Source organism: Heptranchias perlo, chromosome 3 (assembly GCF_035084215.1).
Source record: "Heptranchias perlo isolate sHepPer1 chromosome 3, sHepPer1.hap1, whole genome shotgun sequence".
Taxonomy (NCBI): domain Eukaryota; kingdom Metazoa; phylum Chordata; class Chondrichthyes; order Hexanchiformes; family Hexanchidae; genus Heptranchias; species Heptranchias perlo.
Genome location: NC_090327.1, coordinates 40214603 through 40240414, shown reverse-complemented (window position 1 = coordinate 40240414; position 25812 = coordinate 40214603). Strand labels below are relative to the sequence as shown.

At 40.5% G+C, this 25812-nt stretch overlaps 1 protein-coding gene across 1 annotated transcript in view; it reads left to right on the top strand.

Annotated features, from left to right (window-relative positions):
- Positions 1–4780, top strand: part of sdc2 (syndecan 2) — a 116208-nt gene extending 111428 nt beyond the window's left edge. Inside the window, exons 3-5 of the mRNA XM_067979139.1 lie at positions 1373–1524; positions 1883–2027; positions 3559–4780. Of these exons, the coding sequence (XP_067835240.1) occupies positions 1373–1524; positions 1883–2027; positions 3559–3722 (461 nt within the window). The 3' untranslated portion in view covers positions 3723–4780. The remainder of the gene's footprint in view (positions 1–1372; positions 1525–1882; positions 2028–3558) is intronic.
- The last annotated feature ends 21032 nt before the right edge of the window (positions 4781–25812 follow it).

The following is a 25812-nucleotide window of genomic DNA, read 5'->3' as shown; positions in this document are numbered from 1 at the left end:
CTTTAAATAGACAAAGACATATTTAATTGTTTACAACCTAGAGAGTTTGGGGGTGAATTTCTGCAAGAGTTCTCCCGCTCATCTGTAACTTTTGTGAAAAATAATGTTTAGAGAACCTCTACAGAAATTCTCCCCCAAGGAGTTTAAAAAGACTAACTGAAATATTTTGGAGGCCTGATCTTAATATCCTGTTTGTGAGTTCACAGCTTGATGTGTCAAATCACTAGATATCAATTTAATTTGTTTTAAGCTTGTTTTAGTGGCTGAGGTGAAAAATTAGGTCAAGATGTGTTAGAGAAATAGAGGGGGAAATAAACAGTCTGGGGTCATATAGTGTGGTGTAGGATGTATGAATGGACAAATGTGAAGGGAAGGTGCTTGTTCAGTTTCTATTAATAAAACAACCAATATTGCAATCATTTCTGATCATGGACTGGCTTACAAGTCTCATAAGTTCACCACGTATGTATGAGTAAGAACACTTCTTTCATTTAAAAAAAAAATCCAGTAATCTATTTTGCAAAGGTTTAGCCCACATATGTAACTAAACAAAGTAGGCTGTGTCAGCTGTGTAATTGGATGGACATTTTTAAAAACTTTCATTCTTGAAACAGTTAGTTTAAGGAAAGATTTTAATTTACTTTAATTCATGACATGGACTCATGAAATAACACTACTTGATTTGAACCTAGACACTCATATGGGGTGTTGGCAGCATGTGGATCACTTTCCCATCAGTACAGCCTAGGGTTATCTGCACTCTCCTTTCCACTCTATGTACTTGGTTCATCTTTCCCATTGCCCCAAATGCTATATTTTGTCTGTTTTCAGGTCACTGTAAATAACTCCTCATTCCTTCTCCCACTCTTCAACACCAGCCCTATTCAGCCATCATAAACACATTTCCCATTAAAAGTCAAACTTTAGGAATTTGCCACAAGTCACTTGGATTGCTCCTTAATAGACAAGTTCATGCTGGTTCTGTGGGTAACACCTGCTGATTCAAATGAGCAATTATTATTGGGAAGGAAGAAGTGAGCGGATTCACGAGCAATTATACTGGGAAGAAAGAAGTGAACAATCACTTTGTTAGATTGAATGAACAAATTTACTGCACATTAATGCATGTTTAGCACACTGACATCAGAACAATATTTTTCCCCAAGGATTAACAATTGCATTGTGATCATTGAATGTTTTCATTTTCAGTTAACTACTCAACAATATAAACAATAAACAGGACCCTTGCATTGTTGCTATGACAAATTGGGGGTACAATAGGAATCCATTTTCATATTTAACTCTTTTTTACTTATGACGCAGTTCTAACATTTTTTTGAATGTATGTTGAGATGAATTTTCTCTTCCACAGGGAATTTTGAAACTGAGGTACAAATGGTCACCTTTAATCCTCCACACATGAACCCAGACATCAAACCAACTGGTGATGCAACAAGATCAGTAACTATGGGAGTAGAACCAACTACACTGAAGAAAATGGGCAGGAAGCCTGTCCGAACAGAGGCAAGTGAATCCAACTTGGTTTAAAAGAATGTTTTCAGATTTGTAATGTATTTTATAAAGGTGCTTCACAGTATCTTTTTTGTGAGAAGCTTTCAATTTTCTTTATTGTATTGTCACGATACTGTGGTCATGTACTGTTGTAAAATGTATTTGTAATGAGCTCCTAACTTATCCGTTTTCTCACTTTCCCCCCCTTTTTCCATGCCATATTGTAGTGCCCCCACTGTGCATTGTGCTGGATCACCTGTTATAAAGGAGTTTTTGAACAAGGGAATCTTGTAGTCTATCCAAAATTGTGTGTCTTGTAAAGTCTGTTTTGAAATTGACGTGGTTTCTTTCATTGTCTTTTTCCACGTAGACAACTGTAAACACCCCAGTTAAAGAGGAGACCAAGAAAATAGATGACTTTGTTATTGAAAAGCCAACAATCAATACCGATGATAATGATGTGTCTGCAGAAAAACATTCGGAAAGCCTTTTCCAGAGAACAGAAGTGCTTGCAGGTAAATGGCAACTTTTTGTGTTTTGCTTATGCTTCCATAACTGAATCATAGAACACCATGAATATACTTACTGCATCCTGTTGAAGGATACTTGTGGGTTATAAAATTGAGTTAAAAAATCAGTACTATTTTAAATGCCATTTTTACAGATTGTAAACCAGTCAATTTGAAGGAGCAGTGCTGTGTGTATACTTTCATACGAATTAAGAGCAGGAGTAGGCCATTCGGCCCCTTGAGCCTGCTCTGCCATTTGATAAGATCTTGGCTGATCTGATTGTGACCTCAATCCAATTTCCCGTCTACCTACTATAACCTTTGACATTCCTTGTTAATCAGGAATCTATCTAACTCAGCCTTATAAATATTCAATGACCCATGGAATGTGTTAAAGCTGAGGTAGAAGAATGGCCTGTTTGGGCATCTGATATACAGTGTGTGTGTGTATATATATTTATATATACACACATACATATACACATACATATATATGAAGAAAATTGTCAAATGACATCTTTCACTATCTTTGAAAAAAGTTCTGTACTTTCCTTTATAGTTTACATTGTTGTAAATGTTTTTCGAAGTATGTATTAATTATATCCGTATTATAACGTCTAGAAGTTTACCCACAATCAATGTTAAGCTTACTAGTCTATAGTTACCTGGTTTATCCCTTGCTCCCTTTTTGAACAGATATGTTACATTGGCAACTCACCAGTCCTCTGGCCCAACTTTTATATCCAAGAATGTTTGAAACAATGTGGCCAGAGCATCTGCTATTTCCCCTAAGCAATCTGGGATGCAGATCATTGGGGCACAGTACCTTTTCCACTTTGCATTCCAAAGTCGATTAAAGTTTCAGGCGGGACCGTTCAGTGGAACAGTTGTCTATCTACCAGCTGTTAGGGATTCTCATTGAAAATGGACGATGACTGTCAACACAGGGGCGAGGAGCTCTGCCCATCCCTGACCCCAGTTGATTTCTGGGGTCGGGATATTTTGCACAGTTCAGGCAGGTGGAAAATGGCTGGGCACCAGCCACAATCTCCCCCCCCCCCCCCCCCCCCCCACACAGCTGTAACAAGCCTGGACATCCTGGCCATTCCTAGCACCTAGCACTAATAGGACACAAATGACAGTAAATATGTTGGATGCCTGTGCAGTCATATTGTATGGTCCCCATCCCTTCCAATGGAAAATCCTGGAAGCAGAGAAAAGTGAGAATGCTCTCCAAGAATTTACCTGGAACTAAACTGAGTAACTCCAGCGGAAAATCCTGTCCAAAAATTCTATTAAAATTTTGAATAAGTTTGCACGTAATTTAATGGCAGTTACTTGCAACTCAAGTGCTGAAATTCTGTCAACAAAATGCTAACTCTCTAAGGTGATTGTTTTCAATTGCATGTACTCCCCAACAGAGTTTTGTAGATTCCCAACTGTATTCAGTGTTCATAAATGATAATATAATAATGCTTAATTGTATCTAAATATTTCTGTAGGCATTTATCTCACTATTCTAATATCTGTCTTGTAGCTGTTATTGCTGGAGGAGTCATTGGCTTTTTGTTCGCCATTTTCCTTATCTTACTGTTGGTGTATCGCATGAGGAAGAAGGATGAAGGCAGCTACGACCTTGGTGAACGAAAACCATCCACTGCAGCCTATCAAAAGGCACCAACCAAGGAATTTTATGCATAAATCTTCAAAGTATCTCCATTTGTGAGATCACTGAACTATATTAATTAAAGCTTTTTGCATAGAGATAATGAAGACCTTTTCTTAATGAAAAAGCCACCCAGGCTCTCTTATAACAAACCCTGTTGTATTTAAAACATTTTCCTGTATTTTTTTTTAAAAAACGAACATGCCATTTGATCTAGTCTTAATGCTTAAGATTGTGACAGTGAGCAATGGCTTAGTATCCATTGTTTACCGAATTCGAGGAAGAAAAAAATGTTAACTACACCTGCAGACAGAATGAAAGTATGAGAGATACTTGTTCTGTTTTCTCATATTTTCTATCAGAGTTCTATAATTTAGTCATAACGCATATAAAATTGATCTTTCAAGTAAAATATTCATTAATTTATCTTTTTCAGATATGTTAAAATGCCTTTCTATAGTTTTCATGGTGCAATTTGTCTTCAAATAATTCAGATAATATGTGTAAATGTAATTTCTGCTATGAGAGCTATGTAAACATGGATCTCTACTTTGTATAGAATGGTAGTGTCACGATGTTTATTTTACACTGTGCTTGATTTCTTTAAGCATCTAGCAATTGAATACCTGAAAACGGAGTACAAAATTTATTTTTGGCTACATTCTGTAAAGTTGTGCCCATGTGTATTTGCAGATCTCTTGTACATAAGATCTGATATAAAATAATGATAAACCTGAGCAGACCCAAAGACTAGTGACTTAAGCTGCCGTAGATTTATACAGCCACAGATGTACGTTAATTTTATATTTTTTTTGTATTAATTTCTTTTTTAATTTGGTAGGAAATGAAGATTTTGGACCAGTCCTCTTAAAATCAACAGGTACAGGTTTTTATAAGCCTACTAAGTGCCTACAATTATCTGGTTCCTTTACTGCTGTCTTGCAGGTATTTTGAGGTTGATATCAGCAAATGTATGGTATTTTGTAAGCTCAGTTAATTTAAGTGCTATGGTTTTTACAGTTTAACAGACAAGTTTTAATTTGGAAGATGGGGAACATAAACTACTGAATAAATTATGTGGCCCACTAAGGAATTACCATTGCCTTTGTTCATGTGTCTTTTAGGAAACTATGTGTTAACAAACTTATATTGGTATGAATGCGCAATTTATACGCCTTTATAGGTACTCCTTTAGAGTCTTGTCAGGACCAAATAAAACTGTTATGAGGTATATCACTGCATTCTTACCGTCAATCAAAAATACAAATTGTAATTTACTTACATTGTAGCTGACACTTTTACCCTTTAGACCTGTCAAACATCCAACTCCTTTCATTCTCTGTAGATCTACTGTACACATTAATGTACAGTAGATTAGGTACGTAACTAATCAAGTTCAACAGAGAGGGAAATAATTAACCTATCTGAAAAGACTGCAGTTATATTTCCAAAGTATTTGCTTTTCTTTGTAACTATTCCATGTATAGCAAGATGTTTGTAAGACTATGTATGTGGATTTTTGGATGAGTGAAAAAGCAGGCTAAGTGGATATACTCTCAGTGCCCACAGCTTTATTTATAGATATAGTCACACTCTTTTTTTTTCCCCTTTCTCTTTCTGCTTTTCCCTTCGAGAAACACTAATCAAAATATTGGTGTTTAGAACAGCTATTTTATAGCAAGGATATTGGTTATGTAGAATTAATCCGAAGAAAAAATGTCACTATTGCATTTTTTAAAAGGGTATCTAAATAGAGTTCTTTTATTAGTTACTTTTCATCCTCCCAAACTGCTTATTGTTCTGTGGTGAGAATGTTTTTCAGTTGCCTGTTCATTTTTCTCGTTTACAATTATTTACTAAAAAATCTTAATAAATCATTGAGAACAGATTTTATTTATAATAAGGTTACGGCTTTACACAACACTTTCATTGCCTGACTAAGTATTCTGGGGAATGCAGACTTCATACAGGAAGCATCATCACAGGACAAAGTGATCACTCAGGCTAAATGGAAAAACTCCATGTTTGTACTGGGAATAAGAGATAGCCAAGCAATAGATGGTCCAGTAAACTGGTACGCCAATAAGTAGTCACACAGACTGATGAGAAGAACCCAGTCCCCACATGATGACTTCCCATTTCTCAAGACTTCTTGTCAGAAGATGAGGCACTTCTCGTAGTGATCAGAAAATACACTTAACTGTGACTCTACTTTCTTCTTCCTAACAGTTGGTTGACATTGGGAGTGACCCAGGAGAAATTTGCTTGCCTAGAGTGACTTGCACAGATAACATTAAATGGGTAGGTGGGGGCGGGGGAGGAATAAGAACTAGAAATGCATAGAAAGAATGATCTCTACTTAAGTTTCTTTTTAAAAAACTTTTGGGGTTTCTAGTTGATCTTGATCACTTGGCAATAATTACAGGTATGCGTAAAATACCTAGTTTTAGACTGACTTAAACATACTTGCAGATTGAAACTTTAAATAGTATGCTATTCTTGCAAATTAGCAATTGAAGTATGGAGTGCCCTACACAGTTGAATGTGTAGCAAGTGGTTTATAAGGAAGAAAACAAGTCTACATTATAAGTAAGGGCTTTTTTGCATAAGCAGTTGTGTTAAGCGTTCTGCGTTGTAACCCTTGACTTTTTTTATTCGTTCATGGGATGTGGGCGTCGCTGGCAAGGCCCGTATTTATTGCCCATCCCTAATTGCCCTTGAGAAGGTGGTGGTGAGCCGCCTCCTTGAGCCACTGCAGTCCGTGTGGTGAAGGTTTTCCCACAGTGCTGTTAGGAAGGGAGTTCCAGGATTTTGACCCAGCAATGATGAAGGAACAGCGATATATTTCCAAGTCGGGATGGTGTGTGACTTGGAGGGGAACGTGCAGGTGTGTTGTTCCCATGTGCCCGCTGCCCTTGTCCTTCTAGGTGGTAGAGGTCGCGGGTTTGGGAGGTGCTGTTGAAGAAGCCTTAGCGAGTTGTTGCAGTGTATCCTGTAGATGATACACACTGCAGCCACCGTGTACCAGTGGTGAAGGGAGTGAATGTTTAGGGTGGTGGATGGGGTGCCAATCAAGCGGGCTGCTTTGTCCTCGATGGTGTTGAGCTTCTTGAGTGTTGTTGGAGCTGCACTCAGCCAGGCAAGTGGAGAGTATTCCATCACACTCCTGACTTGTGCCTTGTAGATGGTGGAAAGGCTTTGCGGAGTCAGGGGGTGAGTCACTCGCCACAGAATACCCAGCCTCTGACCTGCTCTTGTAGCCACAGTATTTATATGGCTGGTTCAGTTAAATTTCTGGTCAATGGTGACCCCTAGAATGTTGATGGTGGGGGATTCGGCAGTGGTAATGCCGTTGAATGTCACGGGGAGGTGGTTAGACTCTCTCTTGTTGGAGATGGTCATTGCCTGGCACTTGTCTGGCACGAATGTTACTTGCCACTTATCAACCCAAGCCAGGATGTTGTCCAGGTCTTGTTGGATGCGGGCACGGACTGCTTCGTTATCTGAGGGGTTGTGAATGGAACTGAACACTGCAATCATCAGCGAACATCCCCATTTCTGGCTTATGATGGAAGGAAGGTTATTGATGAAGCAGCTGAAGATGATTGGGCCTAGGACACTGCCCTGAGGAACTCCTGCAGCAATGTCCTGGGGCTGAGATGATTGGTCTCCAACAACCACTACCATCTTCCTTGTGCTAGGTATGACTCCAGCCACTGGAGAGTTTTCTCCCTGATTCCCAATGACTTCAATTTTACTAGGGCTCCTTGGTGCCTCACTCGGTCAAATGCTGCCTTGATGTCAAGGGCAGTCACTCTCACCTCACCTCTGGAATTCAGCTCTTTTGTCCATGTTTGGACCAAGGCTCTAATGAGGCCTGGAGCCGAGTGGTCCTGGCAGAACCCAAATTATCAGAATGTTAAGATTTTGAGATATATTACACAATATTCTTAGACTAAGTCAGTAAAAGAATTTTATCAGGAACGAGACTGGAATAATGTACCAGAAACAGTGGTAGAAGCAGAGTCCATAAGAGCTTTTCACAGGGACGTGGGTAAATATTTGCAAAAGAAAAATTGAAAAGTATATGGGGAAAGGGCAAAAAATGGGACTAGGTGGAGAGCTGGCACAAGTGAGATGGGCTGAATGGCTGCCTGTGCTCCAAAGTTCTATGATTCTAGGCAGAGATTAATTTTCTAAGCAAACTATGTCATTAAAATTTCCCCTGTTAATGTGTTAGAAAACAACATTGTTGTTCTGTTTTAATATAGCTTCTGAAAACTGAGCATCCCAAAACCCTTCAATACTGCAGTTGCCAAATATTTTTTTCTGAAGAGAAAGATATAAAATATGGAAGCCAAGAATCCTCTAGCCTTCATACAAAGTAATACTAGATGGTGGTCAGTGAATTAGAGTACCCCCATCCTCAGCTTAAACTTTATCTTTGCATTTTGTCGTTTGTTATTAAGAGACTCTATGGTAGGATCCTGTTTTGTCATCACCTAGTATCCTTTGCACGATTTGTGTTATTGCAGGAACACCTGTGCTTTCAAGAACCGAACCATATAATTGCAGAAGATGCAGTGCAAAACCTGTTTAGTACTCTATCATTTTTGAATCCTGCTAAGCAGCATTCAATCACTTATTACTAAGATCGTTAAGATTTGTCACAGTACCTTTTTAAAGTAAGTGCTATTTCAATATTCTGTAGAACAGGGATTTTACATAACTGTTTCTACAGTGGGAGGCCCTCTTCTAAGCACTTTATCCCAGGATTCTACTAAAGGTGTGTTTTTTTTTCCCCAAGGTAGATGACATTTCACAAAATTTTAACTTCTATTGCATAAATATCAGAATGCAGTATTCCTCCTCATTCATTTATCATGCTTGTTAATTTGGTTGAGACCAACAGGGAAAAGTCTCAGGAACAATTTAATAGCTTTGCACAATCTCTTGATTCTCTCACTTCCTGTACTGGGCAAAGGTTATATGGCCCCAGATCAGTCCTTAGTGAATTTTTTCCTGAGGTCATGACGAATAAACAGTACTTCACTGTTGTACAAGACTAAAGTTGAATTGTTATTTTGCAGAACCACAGCATGAAATTTTTGTCAGCAGCAACCTCTTGGGTCTCCAGGTCTCAACTCTTACTACTAATGTCTCTGCAACTAGCTGACTGCCAGAAAGCTGTCGATCTCTGAAATGGCCATTGGAGCATTGTATGCCGAGCTGACACTCGTGGTTGCAGTCAGGTTTATAGCTTTCTGAACAACAACAAGCCTGATCCAGCAGATATGCGCCTTCCATGTGACCCATAGAGATAATTGGTTTGAGATACTCTTTTTCTCTGGGATTTGTGCTGAGTTGTTGGCTGATAAGATTTTGAGATACAGAAGGTTAGAGAGCTGGACGAATCCATTATATTTTGATATTAGTAGACCTAATAATAATGTCCATTTGTTCAGGGAGTGCAACAGATGTCAATGTGATTGCTGCTCCTGTCACAGATCCCAAATATACTGCCAAAAAAGAAAAATTATGAAGCAGTTCTGAGGTACTGACAATGAAGTAATGGTTGTTAAGAGCATATTTTCCATGTTCCTCAAAACCTGTGAACTGAAGCAATCGCAACATAAAACGTACAAGCAGATCATTGTGACACTTCATCTCCCTCCAAAGAGGGCAGAGAGCAGGCAACCTAGGCAACAGAGGTTAAGCTTTGGAAATTGGAGAATGGTGGTGATTTGAAAAAAAATTCCTGTTTTCCTGTATGTTAAGATGAAAGAAACTCCAAGGGATCTTTATACACAAATATGAAGGTTTGTACCAAAAGTTGATACACTGAAGAAAATAATTAGAACAGATAATGGAACTGATTATCCTCAACTAACATCTTTTAAGTAGTGAGAAGATATACAAACCTGGATAAAGAATGTAAACCCATCACAGCTCCTGTTTGTGTGACTTCTCTTAATCTAATGTGTATTATAACTTGGTGCCTTGGGACAAAAGGGTACTTTAAAATCCTGAGTAGGTGACTTGCAATTTACTTGAAGGGAATGAAGGTACAAGTTTTCAAAGAGTTTTCACAATGTATTCTGTTTATAACATAAATTTAAAATATTAACTATGATCAATAGGCTGACTTGTGTGGGGATATGATGTTACCCTATTCCAGACATTTCCGATCAGTATTCCAGATTGAGTATGTTTGTTTACTGTTGAGAAATGATCAGGTTGCCCCACAACATAATTCCAGGATCTGAAATATTTACAAGATTTGAACTCCAGTCAGTTTGGTTATTACCAAAGCCTCAGCAAATATTAAGAACGAACTTGAAAAGGAATTTGTTTTCTTTGTTCAATTCCAAGCAATCACTACTAAACAGATAGGTCAAATCTAACAATTAATGTACCTTATCCCCATCTATTGAGTGCTATGGACATTGTGCAGTTATGGACTGTTGATATTAGCTCAGTCCAACATTACTACGATTTTCTGTTGCTATAAAACATGAAATATCTTACTGAATGTAAAGAGTATGAAATCTGATAAATTCATTCTGATACAAAAGCAACTGGCTGTATCAAAGGAGACAGAGGGCGGTATAGAATCATAGAAGTTACAACATGGAAACAGGCCCTTCGGCCCAACATGTCCATGTCGCCCAGTTTATACCACTAAGCTAGTCCCAATTGCCTGCACTTATAGAATCATAGAAGTTACAACATGGAAACAACATGGTAGTAGTGCATGGAGTTGTCAGATTGGTGCAAAGTGATTAGTTGTGTTGCCCCAAGGATCAGTGCTCGGACCTTTTGCTTGTCATGTTGTAGATCAATAATTTGAGGAAAGACAAACAAACAAACATACAGTACTTGAGCATAATTTGTGACTTGGTCAAAATATGTAGATGACACCAGGAGGGGGGAGAGGTTATAAACAATCAACAGCAGGCTGATCAGGTGTAATGGGATCTAGATTAGGAAATTGAGCTGAAAAATAGCAAATGAAATTTAATGTCAACAAGTTTTTTTTTTAAAAATGATCCAGCTAATGATGAAGGCTAAACGTTGGAACTATAAACTAAATTGTGTTGGTGTATAGGTTACAACTCAACAAAAGATTTTGAGGGTATCCGTTCACAGATCGTTGAGACCATCTGCATGATAGGTTGCATTTATGGGTTGATAAACCCAAATGAGCCAAATTGACTTTGTTACAAAACAGAAACCAGAGAGTAGGGGTTAAGGGTAGCTAGTCAGACAGGCAAAGGGTGGGAGGTGGTGTTCCACAGGGATCGGTGCTGGGACCACTGTTGTTCACAATTTACATTAATGATTTGACTTGGGAATCGGAAGTACAATTTCAAAATTTGTGGATAACACCAAATTGTTTTTCTTAATTCATTCAAGGGATGTGGGCGTCGCTGGCAAGGCCAGCATTTATTGCCCCATCCCAAATTGCCCTTGAGAAGGTGGTGGTGAGCCGCCGCCTTGAACCGCTGCAGTCCATGTGGTGAAGGTTCTCCCACAGTGCTGTTGGGAAGGGAGTTCCAGGATTTTGACCCAGCGACGATGAAGGAACGGCGATATACTTCCAAGTCAGGATGGTGTGTGACTTGGAGGGGAACGTGCAGGTGGTGTTGTTCCCTTGTCCTTCTAGGTGGTAGAGATCGCAGGTTTGGGAGGTGCTGTCAAAGAAGCCTTGGTGAGTTGCTGCAGTGCATCTTGTAGATGGTACACACTGCAGCCATGGTGCGCCTGTGGTGAGGGGAGTGAATGTTTAGGGTGGTGGATGGGGTGCCAATCAAGCAGGCTGCATTATCCTGGATCAAGCAGGCTGCATTATCCTGGATGGTGTTGAGCTTCTTGAATGTTGTTGGAGCAGCATTCATCCAGGCAAGTGGAGAGTATTCCATCACACTCCTGACTTGTGCTTTGTAGATTGTGGAAAGGCTTTGGGGAGTCAGGTGGTGAGTCACTCAACGCAGAACATCCAGCCTCTGACCTGCTCTTGTAGCCACAGTATTTATATGGTTGGCCCAATTTCGTTTCTGGTCAATGGTGACCCCCCGGGATGTTGATGGTGGGGGATTCAGCAATGGTAATGCCTTTGAATGTCAAGGGAAGGTGGTGAGACTCTCTTGTTGGAGATGATCTTTGCCTGGTATTTTCTGGAGTGAATGTTACTTGCCACTTATCAGCCCAAGCCTGGATGTTGTCCAGGTCTTGCTGGATGCGGGTATGGACTGCTTCATTATCTGAGGGGTTGCGAATGGAACTGAACACTGTGCAATCATCAGCGAACATCCCCACTTCTGACCTTATAATGGAGGGAAGGTCATCGATGAAGCAGCTGAAGATGTTTGGGCCTAGTATAGTTAATACAAAGGAAGAATGTGTTAAAATGCAAGAGGACATTAATAACCTTGCAGAATGGGCAGGTAATTGGCAAATAAATTTCAATATAGATAAGTGTGAGGTGGTGCATTTTGGCAGGAAGAATAAGGATGCTATATACTGCTTGGATAATGAGTCTAAACGGGATAGAGGAGCAAAGGGATCTAGGGGTACAGATACACAAATCACTAAAAGTAGCAACGAAGGTTAACAAGGCCATAAAAAAGGCAAATCAAGCACTGGGGTTCATTTCTCGAGGCATAGAATTGAAAAGCAAAGAAGTTGTATAGAACCTTGGTTAGACCACACTTGGAGTATTGTGCACAGTTCTGGTCTCCATATTATAGAAAGGATATAAAGGCATTGGAGACAGTGCAAAAAAGATTCACAAGGATGATACCAGAACTGAGAGGATACCCTTATCAGGAAAGGCTGAATAGTCTGGGGCTATTTTCTCTGAGGGGTAACCTGATAAAGGTCTTTAAAATGTTGATAGGGTAGATGTAGAGAAAATGTTTCCACTTGTGGGGGAGTCCTAAACTAAAGGTCATAAATATAAGATATTCACTAATAAATCCAATAGGGAATTCAGGAGAAACTCCTTTACCCAAAGAGTGGTAAGAATGTGGAACTTGCTACCACAAGGAGTAGTTGAGGCAAATAAAGCATAAAAAAGCATATGGGATCCTGGGCTTTATAAATAGAGTACAAGAGCAAGGACGTTATAATGAACCTTATAAAGCACAGGTTCGGCCACAACTGGAATATTGAGGTTCTCCTTGGAGCATAGAAGGTTGAGAGGAGATTTGATAGAGGTGCTCAAAATCATGAGGGGTCCAGACAGAGTAGATAGAGAGAAACTGTTCCCGTTGGCGTAAGGGTCGAGAACCAGAGGACATGGATTTAAGGTGATTGGCAAAAGAACCAAAGGCAACATGAGGAAAAGCTTTTTTATGCAGCAAGTGCTTATGATCTGGAATGCACTGCCTGAATGCACTGAGGTGGAGGCAGATTCAATCATGGATTTCAAAAGGGAATTGGATAAGTACTTGAAGGAAAAAAAAATTGTAGGGCTACGGGGAAAGGGCAGGGGAGTGGGACTAGCTGGATTGCTCTTGCAGAGACCCGGCAAGGACTCGACAGGCCGAATGACCTGTGCTGTAACCATTCTATGACTACAAAATAGCATAGATCCATTTAAGGGAAAGTTAGATAAGTGCATGAGGGAGACAGGATATTCTGATAGATGAAGTAGAGGAGGAGGAGGCATTTTTTAAAAATTGACTTGGTTTATATTGGATTAATATTACATTCATAAAGCAATCTTGATATTTGAGTGGCTTTATTATTTTAATAGGGTTCGTTTCAGTATTGCAAGGGATGAGCTGAAAATTCTCATTAAAAATGTCCAGTACAGGGAGACTTTGAATTACCTGGAACAATAAGTGTTAAGAAAAGCTGGCCCCACAGAAGTGCTATGTGGGACTGTCCCAGAGCCTGTAACAGTTGCACCAGGAGAATCAACAGGCAAAATGCTGAATGTTTTCAAAACTAAATATGAAAATGGGTTTGAAAATTGGTATAAAGAGGGAAAGAAGGCAGTGAAAACGAGGTCACAAAATCAGCCTTTCTACTTCAAAAATCTGATAAATATGACTTGCAAAGTATGTTTTTGTTGTACTTTAAAATTGATATATTGTGTAGTTACATTCACTACAACCTTAGGTAGAATTTGTAATATTTTTTATCTAGTATTTTTAAATGTTTGCACTCCCACACTAGTTTTAGTCACTGACAGAAGATCTGCTGCGTCATGAGAATGATTAAGGAACACACTGTTGGAGCATTGTATATTTCACCATGATCCATGTTCTAAAAATGTTTCAATATTCTATGCACATTCCAAATAAAGTACTGGCTGCAGGTCCAATCGTTTAAAGGATTTTCCACAAGTTAGTACGGTCAATTTGGGCCCACTAAAGAAGAACTGATTGGTGGCTCCAAAAGCCCTAATTGCAAAACCATTAGAGAATTTGAGGGGCTATTGAGTGGCAAATTATATAAGCAGTATATCTGGGTGATTGGCTAGTAGTTGTGGATTTCCAAAATATATACTTTTACGTGAATAGGGGGACTGGTGATGCGATAAAGCTAGGAACAAGCCTATCATCTCTGGGAATTGGATTTGAATCCATAGTGATTGGATGAAAGTCTCCATTGTCTGACTGAATCCTATATGTAATGAGTATGTGTAATCTTAATCCCGTCCCTGGTAACTGAGTCCACAGCACAAAGCTATTTCTAACTCAGCACAAAATTGATAATCTCATTCAGATATGCCACAGGATGTGTTTTCTGAGGTCGGGGCTGCCATATTACTGTGGCAGAGTCAAAGGAACGTTACTGTATGTCTAATTGTTATACCTGACCTGGGACTGCATAGAGGGAGGCTGCTCTCTTTGCTGTGTGCAAAATGGTACATAGCAGCCAGCAAGTCTGTGAGAATGGGAAATTCTTTTTGTCAAGATAAAAGTCTTTGATGCTGGGCAGCATGTTTAAAATGTTAATGTATGTGGCTGTGGCTAACACGTATGCTATTTCTAAATGTCGTCACATATGAAAACATTGTGGGAAAAATGTAGGCCTTTACATCATTGTCTACCAGGGTGTGAGAACTGTTAACACTTTGTTTGCTTGACACTTCAAAAGACCTTAATGAGGGTCCATGTAATAAATATCTCAGTTCTAGGTGCTGGTCTTTAGTCTGGCAAGGATTTCAAAACTGTGTATGAAGGAAAGGGAAGGCTGAACTGATTCATCTGAAGGAATGGTTATCATTTCAAAAAACTTATAATGGCAACTTTCTAAAAAGGGTACATTAACCATTTGTGGACCAATTCCAGGGCCGCATCTTGGGGCATTTTACTACGTTAAAGGCATTATTTAAATGCAAGTTATTGTTGCTTCTGTGTGTCATTTTATTTCTAAATAAATCTAGGACAGCCATTTATCCTGTATAAAATGGTTTAACAGTGCAATATTTTCCATTGCCGGGATTGACAGGCGATACAACATCAACAACAACAAGTTGCATTTATATAGCGCCTTTAACGTCGTAAAATGTCCCAAGGTGCTTCACAGGAGCGTTATCAAACAAAATTTGACACCGAGCCACATAAGGAGATATTAGGACAGGTGACCAAAAATTTGGTCAAAGAGGTAGGTTTTAAGGAGCGTTTTAAAGCAGAAGAGGTAGAGAGGTGGACAAGTTTAGGGAGGGAATTTCAGAGCCTAGGGCCTAGGCACCTGAAGGCATGGCTGCCAATGGTGGAGTGATTAAAATTGGGGATCTGCAAGAGGTAAGAATTGGTGAAACACAGATATCTCGGATGATTGTAGGGCTGCAGGAGGTTACAGAGATTGGGAGGGGTGAGGCCATGGAGGGATTTGAAAACCAGGATGAGAATTTTAAAATTGAGGCGTTGCCGGACCGGGAGCCAATGTAGGTCAGCGAGCACAGGGGTGATGGGTGAACGGAACTTGGTGTGAGTTAGGATATGGGCACCAGAGTTTTGGATGCGCTCAAGTTTATGGAGGATGGAAGATCGGCAGGGAAAGCATTGGAATAGTTGAGTCTAGAGGTAACAAAGGCATGGATGAGGGTTTCAGCAGCAGAGGAGCTGAGGCAGGAGTGGAGCTGGGCAATGTTATGGAGGTGGAAGTAGGCGGTCTTGGTGATGGAGCAGATATGTGGTCGGAAGCTCATCTCGGTCAAATAGGACACCAAGGTTGCAAACTGTCTGGTTCAGCCTCAGGCACTGACCAGGGAGAGGAATGGAGAGTTGGTGGCTAGGGAACGAAGTTTGCAGTGGGGACCAAAGGCAATGACTTCGGACTTCCCAATATTTAGTTGGAGGAAATTTTTGCTCATCCAGTACTGGATGTCGGACAAGCAGTGTGACAAATCAGAGACAGGGAAGGGTTCGAGAGAGGTGGTGGTGAGGTAGAGCTGGGTGTCATCAGCATACATGTTGAATCTGATGTGTTTTTGGATGATGTCGCCAAGGGGCGGCATGGAGATGAGAAATAGGAGGGGACCAAGGATCCTTGTGGGACTCCAGAGGTAACGGTGTGGGAGAGGGAAGAGAAGTCATTGCAGGAGATTCTCTGGTTATGACTGGATGGGTAAAAATGGAACCAGGTAAGCACAGTCCTACCCAACTGGACAACGGAGGAGAGACGCTGGGGCAGGATGTGGTCAACCATGTCAAAGGCTGCAGACAGGTCGTGAAGAATGAGAAGGGATCGTTTACCACTGTCACAGTCACGTAGGATGTCATTTGTGACTTTGATAAGGGCTGTTTCAGTACTGTGGCAGAGGCGGAAACCTCATTGGAGGGATTCAAACAAGCAATTGCAAGAAAGATGGGCATGGATGTGGGAGGTGACAACACGTTCAAGAACTTTGGAGAGGAAAGGGTGGTTAGAGATGGGGTGGTAGTTTGCAAGACAGAGGGGTCAAGGGTGGGTTTTTTGAGGGGGGGTGATGATGGCAGATTTGAAGGGGAGGGGAACCGTTAACAATATCAACTAACATGGGGCCAGGAAGGAAAGTTGGGTGGCCAGCAGTTTGGTGGGAATAGGGTCAAAGAAGCAGGAGGTGGATCTCATGGTCAAGATGAGCTCGGAGAGTGCATGAGGAGAGATAGGAGAGAAATTAGAGAAAGATGCAAGTTCAGGGCTAGGGCAGGGAGGATCCTTAGGGGACGTTTGGCTTGGTGGGCTAGGGGTAGGGAGGGAAGCGGCAGAGGCAGCTGAATGGATGGTCTCAATCTTAGTGACAAAGAAGTCCTTGAGCTTCTAGCATTTGTTGGAGGTGAGGGTGGAGGAGGCAGGGAAGAGGGGTTTAAGAAGACAGCTTGCAATGGAGAAGAGAACCCAGGGGTTATCTTTGCATTCCAGGATGATCCTGGAATAGTAAGAAAAACTTACATTTTTGGGGACCTTATATCCTCAGGCTGTCCCAAAGCACTTTACAGCCAATGGATTACTGCTGTTATATAGGAAAACATAACAGCCAATTTGTGTGGAGCAATGTCCCACAACCAGCAGATGCATGCGGAAATTGCACTGAGCGGCGATTGAACTTCACCCGTCACTCGTTACTTATAAACTCACCCACAACTATTGGTGGGTTTCTGAGCGCCAACTTACTTCACCGGTGAGCTACAAAAAGTCCAGCGTTCTTTCCCAGGCTTCTGTAAGCTGTGAAAGCAGGGAAAGGAGCGCTCTCTCCCCTCAACCAATCAGCTTGACACATGCCTGACAAGCCATGTAGACCAAGAACCAGGAAGTGTCAGATAGATTAGTAAATTCATTATAAAACCAGTTAGACAAAGCAAAATAAAGAGAGGGTCAGATTAAAAGTCAGGTAAAAGGGACAGAAAGAATACGTTTTTAAGAAAAAATAAACATTTTAATTTTTTTTACATGTCCAACAATTAATATAGGGAGGAATGAGACTCCACATTTTTAAAAGTTAATTTTCAGTGTCAGAGAGGTTGTTTGGCAGTCATTGATACTTAGCATGCTGTTAAAAGTTAGTTTAGACCTGATATAGGAACATAGGAACAGGAGTAGGCCATTTAGCCCCTCATGCCTGCTCCGCCATTTGATAAGATCATGGCTGATCCGTGATCTAACTCCATATACCTGCCTTTGGCCCATATCCCTTGATACCTTTGATTGCCAAAAGCTATCTATCTCAGATTTAAAATTAGCAATTGAGCTAGTATCAATTGCCATTTGCGGACGAGAGTTCCAGACTTCTACCACCCTTTGTGTGTAGAAATGTTTTCTAATCTCGCTCCTGAAAGGTCTGGATCTAATTTTTAGACTGTGCCCCCTACTCCTAGAAACCCCAACCAGCGGAAATAGTTTCTCTCTATCCACCCTATCCGTTCCCCTTAATGTCTTATAAACTTCGATCAGATCACCCCTTAACCTTCGAAACTCTAGAGAATACAACCCCAATTTGTGTAATCTCTCCTCATAACTTAACCCTTGAAGTCCGGGTATCATTCTAGTAAACCTACGCTGCACTCCCTCCAAGGCCAATATGTCCTTCCGAAGGTGCGGTGCCCAGAACTGCTCACAGTACTCGAGGTGCGGTCTAACCAGGGTTTTGTATAGCTGCAGCATAACTTCTGCCCCCTTGTACTCTAGTCCTCTAGATATAAAGGCCAGCATTCCATTAGCCTTATTGATTATTTTCTGCACCTGTTCGTGACACTTCAATGATCTATGTACCTGAATCCCTAAGACCCTTTGGACAGCCACTGTTTTTAACTTTTTACCATTTAGAAAGTACCCTGTTCTATCCTTTTTTGATCCAAAGTGGATGACCTCACATTTGTCTACATTGAATTCCATTTGCCACAGTTTTGCCCATTCACCTAATCTATCAATATCACTTTGTAATTTTATGTTTTCATCTACACTGCTTACAATGCCACCAATCTTTGTGTCATCGGCAAACTTAGATATGAGACTTTCTATGCCTTCATCTAAGTCGTTAATAAATATTGTGAATAATTGAGGCCCCAAGACAGATCCCTGCGGGACTCCACTAGTCACATCCTGCCAATGTGAGTACCTACCCATTATCCCTACTCTGTCACCTTTCGCTCAGCCAACTTCCTAACCAAGTCCGTACTTTTCCCTCGATTCCATGGGCTTCTATCTTAGCTAACAGTCTCTTATGTGGGACCTTATCAAATGCCTTCTGGAAGTCCATATAAATAACATCCAATGACATTCCCCTGTCCACTACTTTAGTCACCTCTTCAAAAAATTCAGTCAGGTTTGTCAGGCACGACCTACCTTTCACAAATCCATGCTGGCTCTCTCTGATTAACTGAAAATTCTCGAGGTGTTCAGTCACCCTATCCTTAATTATAGACTCCAGCATTTTCCACACAACAGATGTTAGGCTAACTTGTCTATAATTCCCTGGTTTCTCTCTCCTTTCTTAAAAAGCGGAGTGACATGTGCAATTTTCCAATCGAGAGGGACAGTTCCTGAATCTAGAGAACTTTGAAAGATTATAGCTAGGGCATCCACAATGTGCTACCTACTTCCTTTAAAACCCTGGGATGGAAACCATCTGGTCCTGGGGATTTGTCACTCTTTAGTGCTATTATTTTCTTCATTACTGTTGCTTTACTTATATTAATTTTATCGAGTCCCTGTCCCTGATTCCATATTAGTTTTCTTGGGATTTCCGGCATGCTATCCTCTTTTTCTACTGTAAATACTGACTCAAAGTAATCATTCAACATAATCGCCATTTCCCCATTGTCAATGACAATATCCCCACTTTCAGTTTTTAAGGGGCCAACACTGCTCCTGACCACCTTTTTCCTAATGTAACTATAAAAGTTCTCCGTATTGGTTTTGATATCGTTTGCAAGTTTCTTTTCATACTCCCTTTTTGTAGCTCTTACTATCTGTTTTGTGACCCTATGTTGATCTTTGTATCTTTCCCATTCGCCAGAATCTGTGCCATTGTTTGCCTTTTTGTATGCCCTTTCCTTATGTCTTATACTGTCCCTTACCTCTTCAGTTGTCCATGGCTGTTTTTTTTTGGCAAGTAGAGTTAGTAGAGTTCTTGCCCCTCAGGGGTATAAACCGATTCTGTATCACGTTAAATGTTTCTTTAAACATTTCCCACTGATCATCAGTCGTTTTACCCATTAACAGATTTGCCCAGTTTACTGTGGACAGTCTCTGTCTCATCCCATTGAAGTCGGCCTTACCCAAGTCTAGAATCTTAGCAGCTGATTCACTTTTTTTCCCTTTCAAACACTACATTGAACTCGATCATGTTATGATCGCTTTTGGATAGATGTTCGCATATAACTCAGCGTACCTTTTTTCTGGAGAGGTAGGTTAGTTAGTTTCCAGCTGGGCGGTGCAGCAAGTTTGTGCTGGTCCATTCATTCAGCCAACGAGCTGTCCTTCCTGCGCAGCTACCATTTGCCCTGAAATAACAGTGAGCCCTGTTAATCTCATTTTTATTTCATGAGCAATTTCCAGGCTAGTCTGTTTTAAGTCGTGCAGCACAAGGGAAGAATGATGGCTACGATACCAGGAGAATTCCTCTTTGAATAACAATCTTTTACATCCTCCAGAGCTGTGAGTTGGTGCTTCGGTTTAATGTCTCATCCAAAAGATTGCACCTTTGACAGTGCTGTACTGAAGTGTCAGTCTAGATTACGTGCTGAAGTTCATAGTTGGCCTTGAACCCAGGAGTGTTTGTCATCGAGGTGAAAGTACTACTAACTGAGCCAAGCTGCCACTTGTGGGTATCCTGATGTAGTGGGCATCCTACATATTTTGCAGTACGGAATTTAATCATTAGTCCTGGAAGATACTAACTCAAAACATGACAAATAAAAAGACACAGACTTACATTCTTAGGAGACCTCTGTTTATGGACACTGTCAAGACATTTAAACAGGAAAAAGATTTGGGGGGACAAAAAACCTGAACAATTACATTTTTGTCTGCCCTCAAGAACACATTTCCCCTATCTGTTGGTAATCAATAACCTTTGCAGTTTGTTTTCCTTACTATCTCCCAATCTAATTTTAAACCAAACCTAATTACGGGTTTAATGTCTTGTGAAAGGCTTCAGGCAATATCACATTGCAATTTCATGTCTAAGGAAATTGTTGTAAAGTAGTTAAGGGTAGATTGTTGCAAGTGGGTCCCAGAGATCACATTACAAAGGGATGGCAAAAAAAAGGAAATGATTATGCAGTAAGAAAGAATGAAAGGGACCACTGCAGTACTGGTAGTAGCCATTGTAGAGAAAAAAGGATTGTTGTGACTTGCAATCGTAAGTGTTTACTTTTATGTATGAGGATAAACTTTGTCTGTAGTGTATCACTTATTGATAAGTATTGTTCTTCATTCCCTTAGCTGTGGACAAAAGTATACTCTATTCATGGATTAATGACATTTTTGTTATTTTTTTAAAAATTCTGTTCCAGGACAGATTTATTGCATCTTGAATGGTACATTCATTGGTACAAAATGGTACATTTTGAATGGTTTCCTAGCAATAAATGCAAGATCTTCTATGTAGCATCTGCCCCATTCTCAGGACATCCCAAGGCTCTTCACAGCTAATTAATTACTTATGAAATGCAGTAACTGTTGTAATGCAGGGAAAGGCATCATCAATTTGCGTGTAAGTAATGAACGTTTTAAACTATGTAATAAGCATTAGCCCCAGAAACTCTTAGGGCACTTTCTTGGCCGTTATGCCTGGAATGCACCCTCCAGTGCCCCCCAGCAATGATACTGCCAATGATTGCTGAAGGGCAGCTCATTTGCATGAGGGGTGGGGGGTTGGGGATGGTTGCCCAGGCTTTCCCTCCTTAGAACTTGGCCAAGTCCCTCAGCTGCCTGTTTAAGAGGGATGATCAAAATTCATACTTCCTTTGGGATTCTAGGCCACTTGTCTTCCCCCCCCCCACCCCAACCCTCACTCCAAGTGGGGCCCACTCTTGCCTGTGAGTAGGTTGGTATACCAGCCTCCAGAATTTTGTCAGGTCTTGACTGAGCCAGACAAGTGGGAACTCCTGTCATAGGAAGGTCCTATCCATGGCTCTGTCCCCTCAGTGCCATTAGCCTGGTAAGGAGCAGGCGGAGATTCCTCCCCTTACAAGGTGTGTCAGAAATTCCTGGAAATGGCAGAGACCCAGTGATACTGAATCACTGCCATTTTCTGGTGGGCTCCGTGGGCTCCCTCTGGAGTTATAGGGGGAGACCAGTGGAATCCCCATGGATTTTTGGGGGCTTTTTTAACTTATTTATTGTGTGTATGTATATACAAGTATATTCCTCTCCTCAAAGGAATAAAAGAAGTGGAAAGCTGGAACTTCTTAATAATTTATCTTTATGTATGTTGTAGCCATCAAGAAACTCTCCAGTGTCAGAATAAAATGGTCTGAAAATTAATTCATACAATGGGAAACAAATGGAATAAAGATAATCAAAGCAAGATAAGCAACTTTAATGTTACTATTGGTAGATAGGATTTTCTGCTGAAATGGCAATACTCCATCCCCACTATCAACTGTTAGAAAAGAGTTGTGCACATTATGGAGGACAATGAAAGCACTTGTCTGAAGGCCATTCTTACAGCAGCATAACTCAGAAGTCAGGTTCTTATCTGATTCCCAAGTACACTAAAGCCAGGTAGTGTGAAGCGGTCAGTTCACATGGATTCCTAAAAGGGTGAAGCATAACCTCAATCCAGAGTGAAGCCAAGTTTAAAAATTGCTCATGGAGACCAATGGATCGTCTGGTCACTTTACAAACTTAGTATTAAGTTTCCTTCATGTTATGAGAAAGCAGGTGCTACCATTTGGCTCTGCTAAATTTGGAAAATAGCTACCGGGGCAAAGACCTCTTCACATCAGTAAAAGTCAGCATACATAGAGCTTCTTGCTGGTGGACAGAGTACGCCTTGCAGTCTTTAGTGTAACTCAAGTCTTGCCAGTTTGACCACATTCTACAGCCATCAGACTCCGACTGCTAATATTGTTATTCCAGTCGCATTAACAATTGATACAATAATCTCCCGTTACAGTCATAATCAATATTAACCATATAATTCTTCCATCTTGTTTTTTTTAAAAGGTTTCCTTAACATTTAACACCATGTCTAACATTGGCCCTACATGAGCAGTCTATTTCGATCCTTACCTATCCATAAAAACAAAGAGTAACAAATGACCAGATCTTAATAATTGTTCACTTTTCAGATACCCTAATCTGGAAAATCTCTAAATACCATACAAATGTGACTGCCTACAATGCAGCAAAGTCATTAACTATGTAGATCTCTTGGTATGGAGACTTTTTCGAGAGGATTAGTTATCCTGTTGCTAATCGTGTTTTGACACAAAGGTTATTTAATTCGCTGCTGAAGTTTTCACTTCCTTGAAAGAGTTGTTCAGGGAAGAAGCTTAACTAAGCTTTATGTTTGAGGCTATAAGAATGCAAACATTTATTTCTTCACGACTTAACTCTATCCTATTTTAAACCATGCATATTTGTAACTTGAAAGATTATTTGCTTGATGTATTTAAAATAAAATTATCCCAAAGAGTTTTACTAATCCGGTTGAGTCATCTTTCACAAGATGGTTAAATGGAACATTGCACATTGAGAAAATTCCTAATGTATACCAAGGATTTCAGGGAAATTGTGTTAACAGTTAAATTTGGCTGCTACACTACTTCCTTGGGGATTCTGCTGATCTCCTGCCATAGTTACGCCAGGGGACCGGGAGAAACCCATGGAATTTTGTGGCAAGATATTTAGTGATATTTCAACTGAGTTTAATAATTAGTTTAATTTTATCGTATGAACTTTTGGATGAGACATTAAACTGAGGCCCTGTTTGTGGGTTTAGATGGACATAAAATTCCATGGCACTTTTTGAAGAAGAGTAATGGAGTTAACCAACATTTCTCACTCAACCAACACCACCAAAACAGATTAACTGGTTATTGTCTGACGGCTTTCTTTCTATCTTCACTCAACTTCTCTTATAATGTAAAATATAAATATATGTGTGTATGTATGTGTATATATATATATATATATATATTCTCTATATATTATGTAAACACAGACACACATCCAAATCAAATTTAATAGGTTCAGATTTCTGTAGCATATTATACCCCTGAAAATGTACACAGCCAATCTGCATTCAAAGGCCAAAAAATGTAGAGATATGGGGGTAGATTTTGTCTGAAGTGCCTGGGAGTAAAGCGCAGAACAGAAAATTGGATGGGTAGGGGCGCACACCAACAATAGATCAGTTCAAATTAATGGAAGGAAAAGCAGCAGGGCTCTGATACTGGCATGCCATCCTTTCCACCTAATTTTCCTCCCTGCACTCTGGCCAGCTGATAACTCAAGCCTAGGCGCTGCTGACGGAAATCTACCCCATGATTTCAAAACCTGCAGTGGCTGCAACAAGATCCTAAGTTAGAGAAAGATAGTTCAAGTCTCATTCAAAATGTAATAAATCATTAAACACAATGGAGTGCTTTCCAGAGCAAGAAGCTGACACCAAGCTAACTGATTTTGAAGTAGATTACACGTTGTACTATCTGCTGCGCGCGGGCGCGCGCACACACACAAAGTGACTGCATTGATGTATCTCCATGAATGTACAGGACACAATTGAGTTTCCTGCCTGGATAAGAAAAGCAAATCTCCCTCAAAAGGCTACATTTTATGCTGTGACTCGGTTCTGGGAATAATTCAAGTTGAAAAGGAAGGCAACACCTGATGCTAAGACTGCTGCAGTCTAAGTCTAAGCCTGAATCATTGTCATAACTACTGGGATACCAGTTAAAGTCTCCTTTAAGTAGATGGACAAACTTCCAGTACCAGTGATTCACTTAACCCAGCTGCATCAGAAAAATCTATTGGTGGGCAAACTATGCTGCTTGTTCTTGTATATTGCAGTACAATTATAGCAGGTCCTATGATTTATTGTATTGTACTATTACAAACTATTTGTGATTATTTCAGCATCATGCACAGTCTCAGTGACTGCAGCCACAATAGCATTGGCACTGTGCCCATTACTAACTTCTACGATCCATTGTGAAGTTGTTACCCCTGGCAAAAGTCCATATTCAGTTGAATCAACTGGACTGTTGCTCACTGAATAATGTACTCTTTCAGAGCCAATAAATTCGGACTTGAAAGACTGCAACAAATCAGTTGTTTTTTTCAGCTATTTCAGCCTGGAAGTCTCAACACCAAGAAAAATAGCTCAGGATCAGGTAATTCCAGGGGTGGCAGTGCCCCTTCCCTATATGTTACTGCTTGATCAAAGAGCCAAAATATGAAAGTAAGGTTGACTCTCTGAGGAGCAACAATGTTACCTCTCAAGTTCCTGCAAATAAAATTTGGCTCAGCCTATGTTTTTTTTTAATATATCAACTGGACCAGCTTGTGCTGCCTGGAAAGTGCTTTATTCATATCAGTAGTGGGTTGTGGATAAGATGTTCCATATAAACAACTTGGTGACTCTAGGCACCGAGCTACAGCTAAAAAGAAAAAAGCTGCAATTCTGAAATAAAGCAGAAAATGTTGGAAATGCACAACACAAATCCATCATCATCTGAAAAAATAGGTTAATGGTTCAATTAGAGGCCTGTAAAAATTTGGGGGTTTTGGGTCCCGAAATCTGGAGGACTGTCCATGCATTGAGCAGACATGGTTGTCAAATTGTGATGGCAGAGGGTGGGTGGGGAAGGTGTTTCTTTCACCTACCCTCCATTGTGTTGTCACTTTAGGAGGTGGCAGTGGTGGAATGCGGGGCCCTCCCGAAATCCTACCTGTTCTGCCTACTGTACGGCCCACAGTAAGTATGCCTCCTAGCACACTTGCCATTTAAGGGCCTTTAATGAGGCCTATAATGCCATGTCTATAATGCAGTCGATCCAAGAGGAATTGATTGCTGTTTAGAGTCAGGCCGATCTGCGAAGGACCACCTTTGAGAGTTGTAAGGTTCGGGTCACCACCTATTGCCAACCTCTCCCTTCCGCTACGGGCTGTGTTCTCCTTTGAGGAGAATGCAAAAAGTGAGAATGCCCTCTGGTTATCACAAGATGTAGT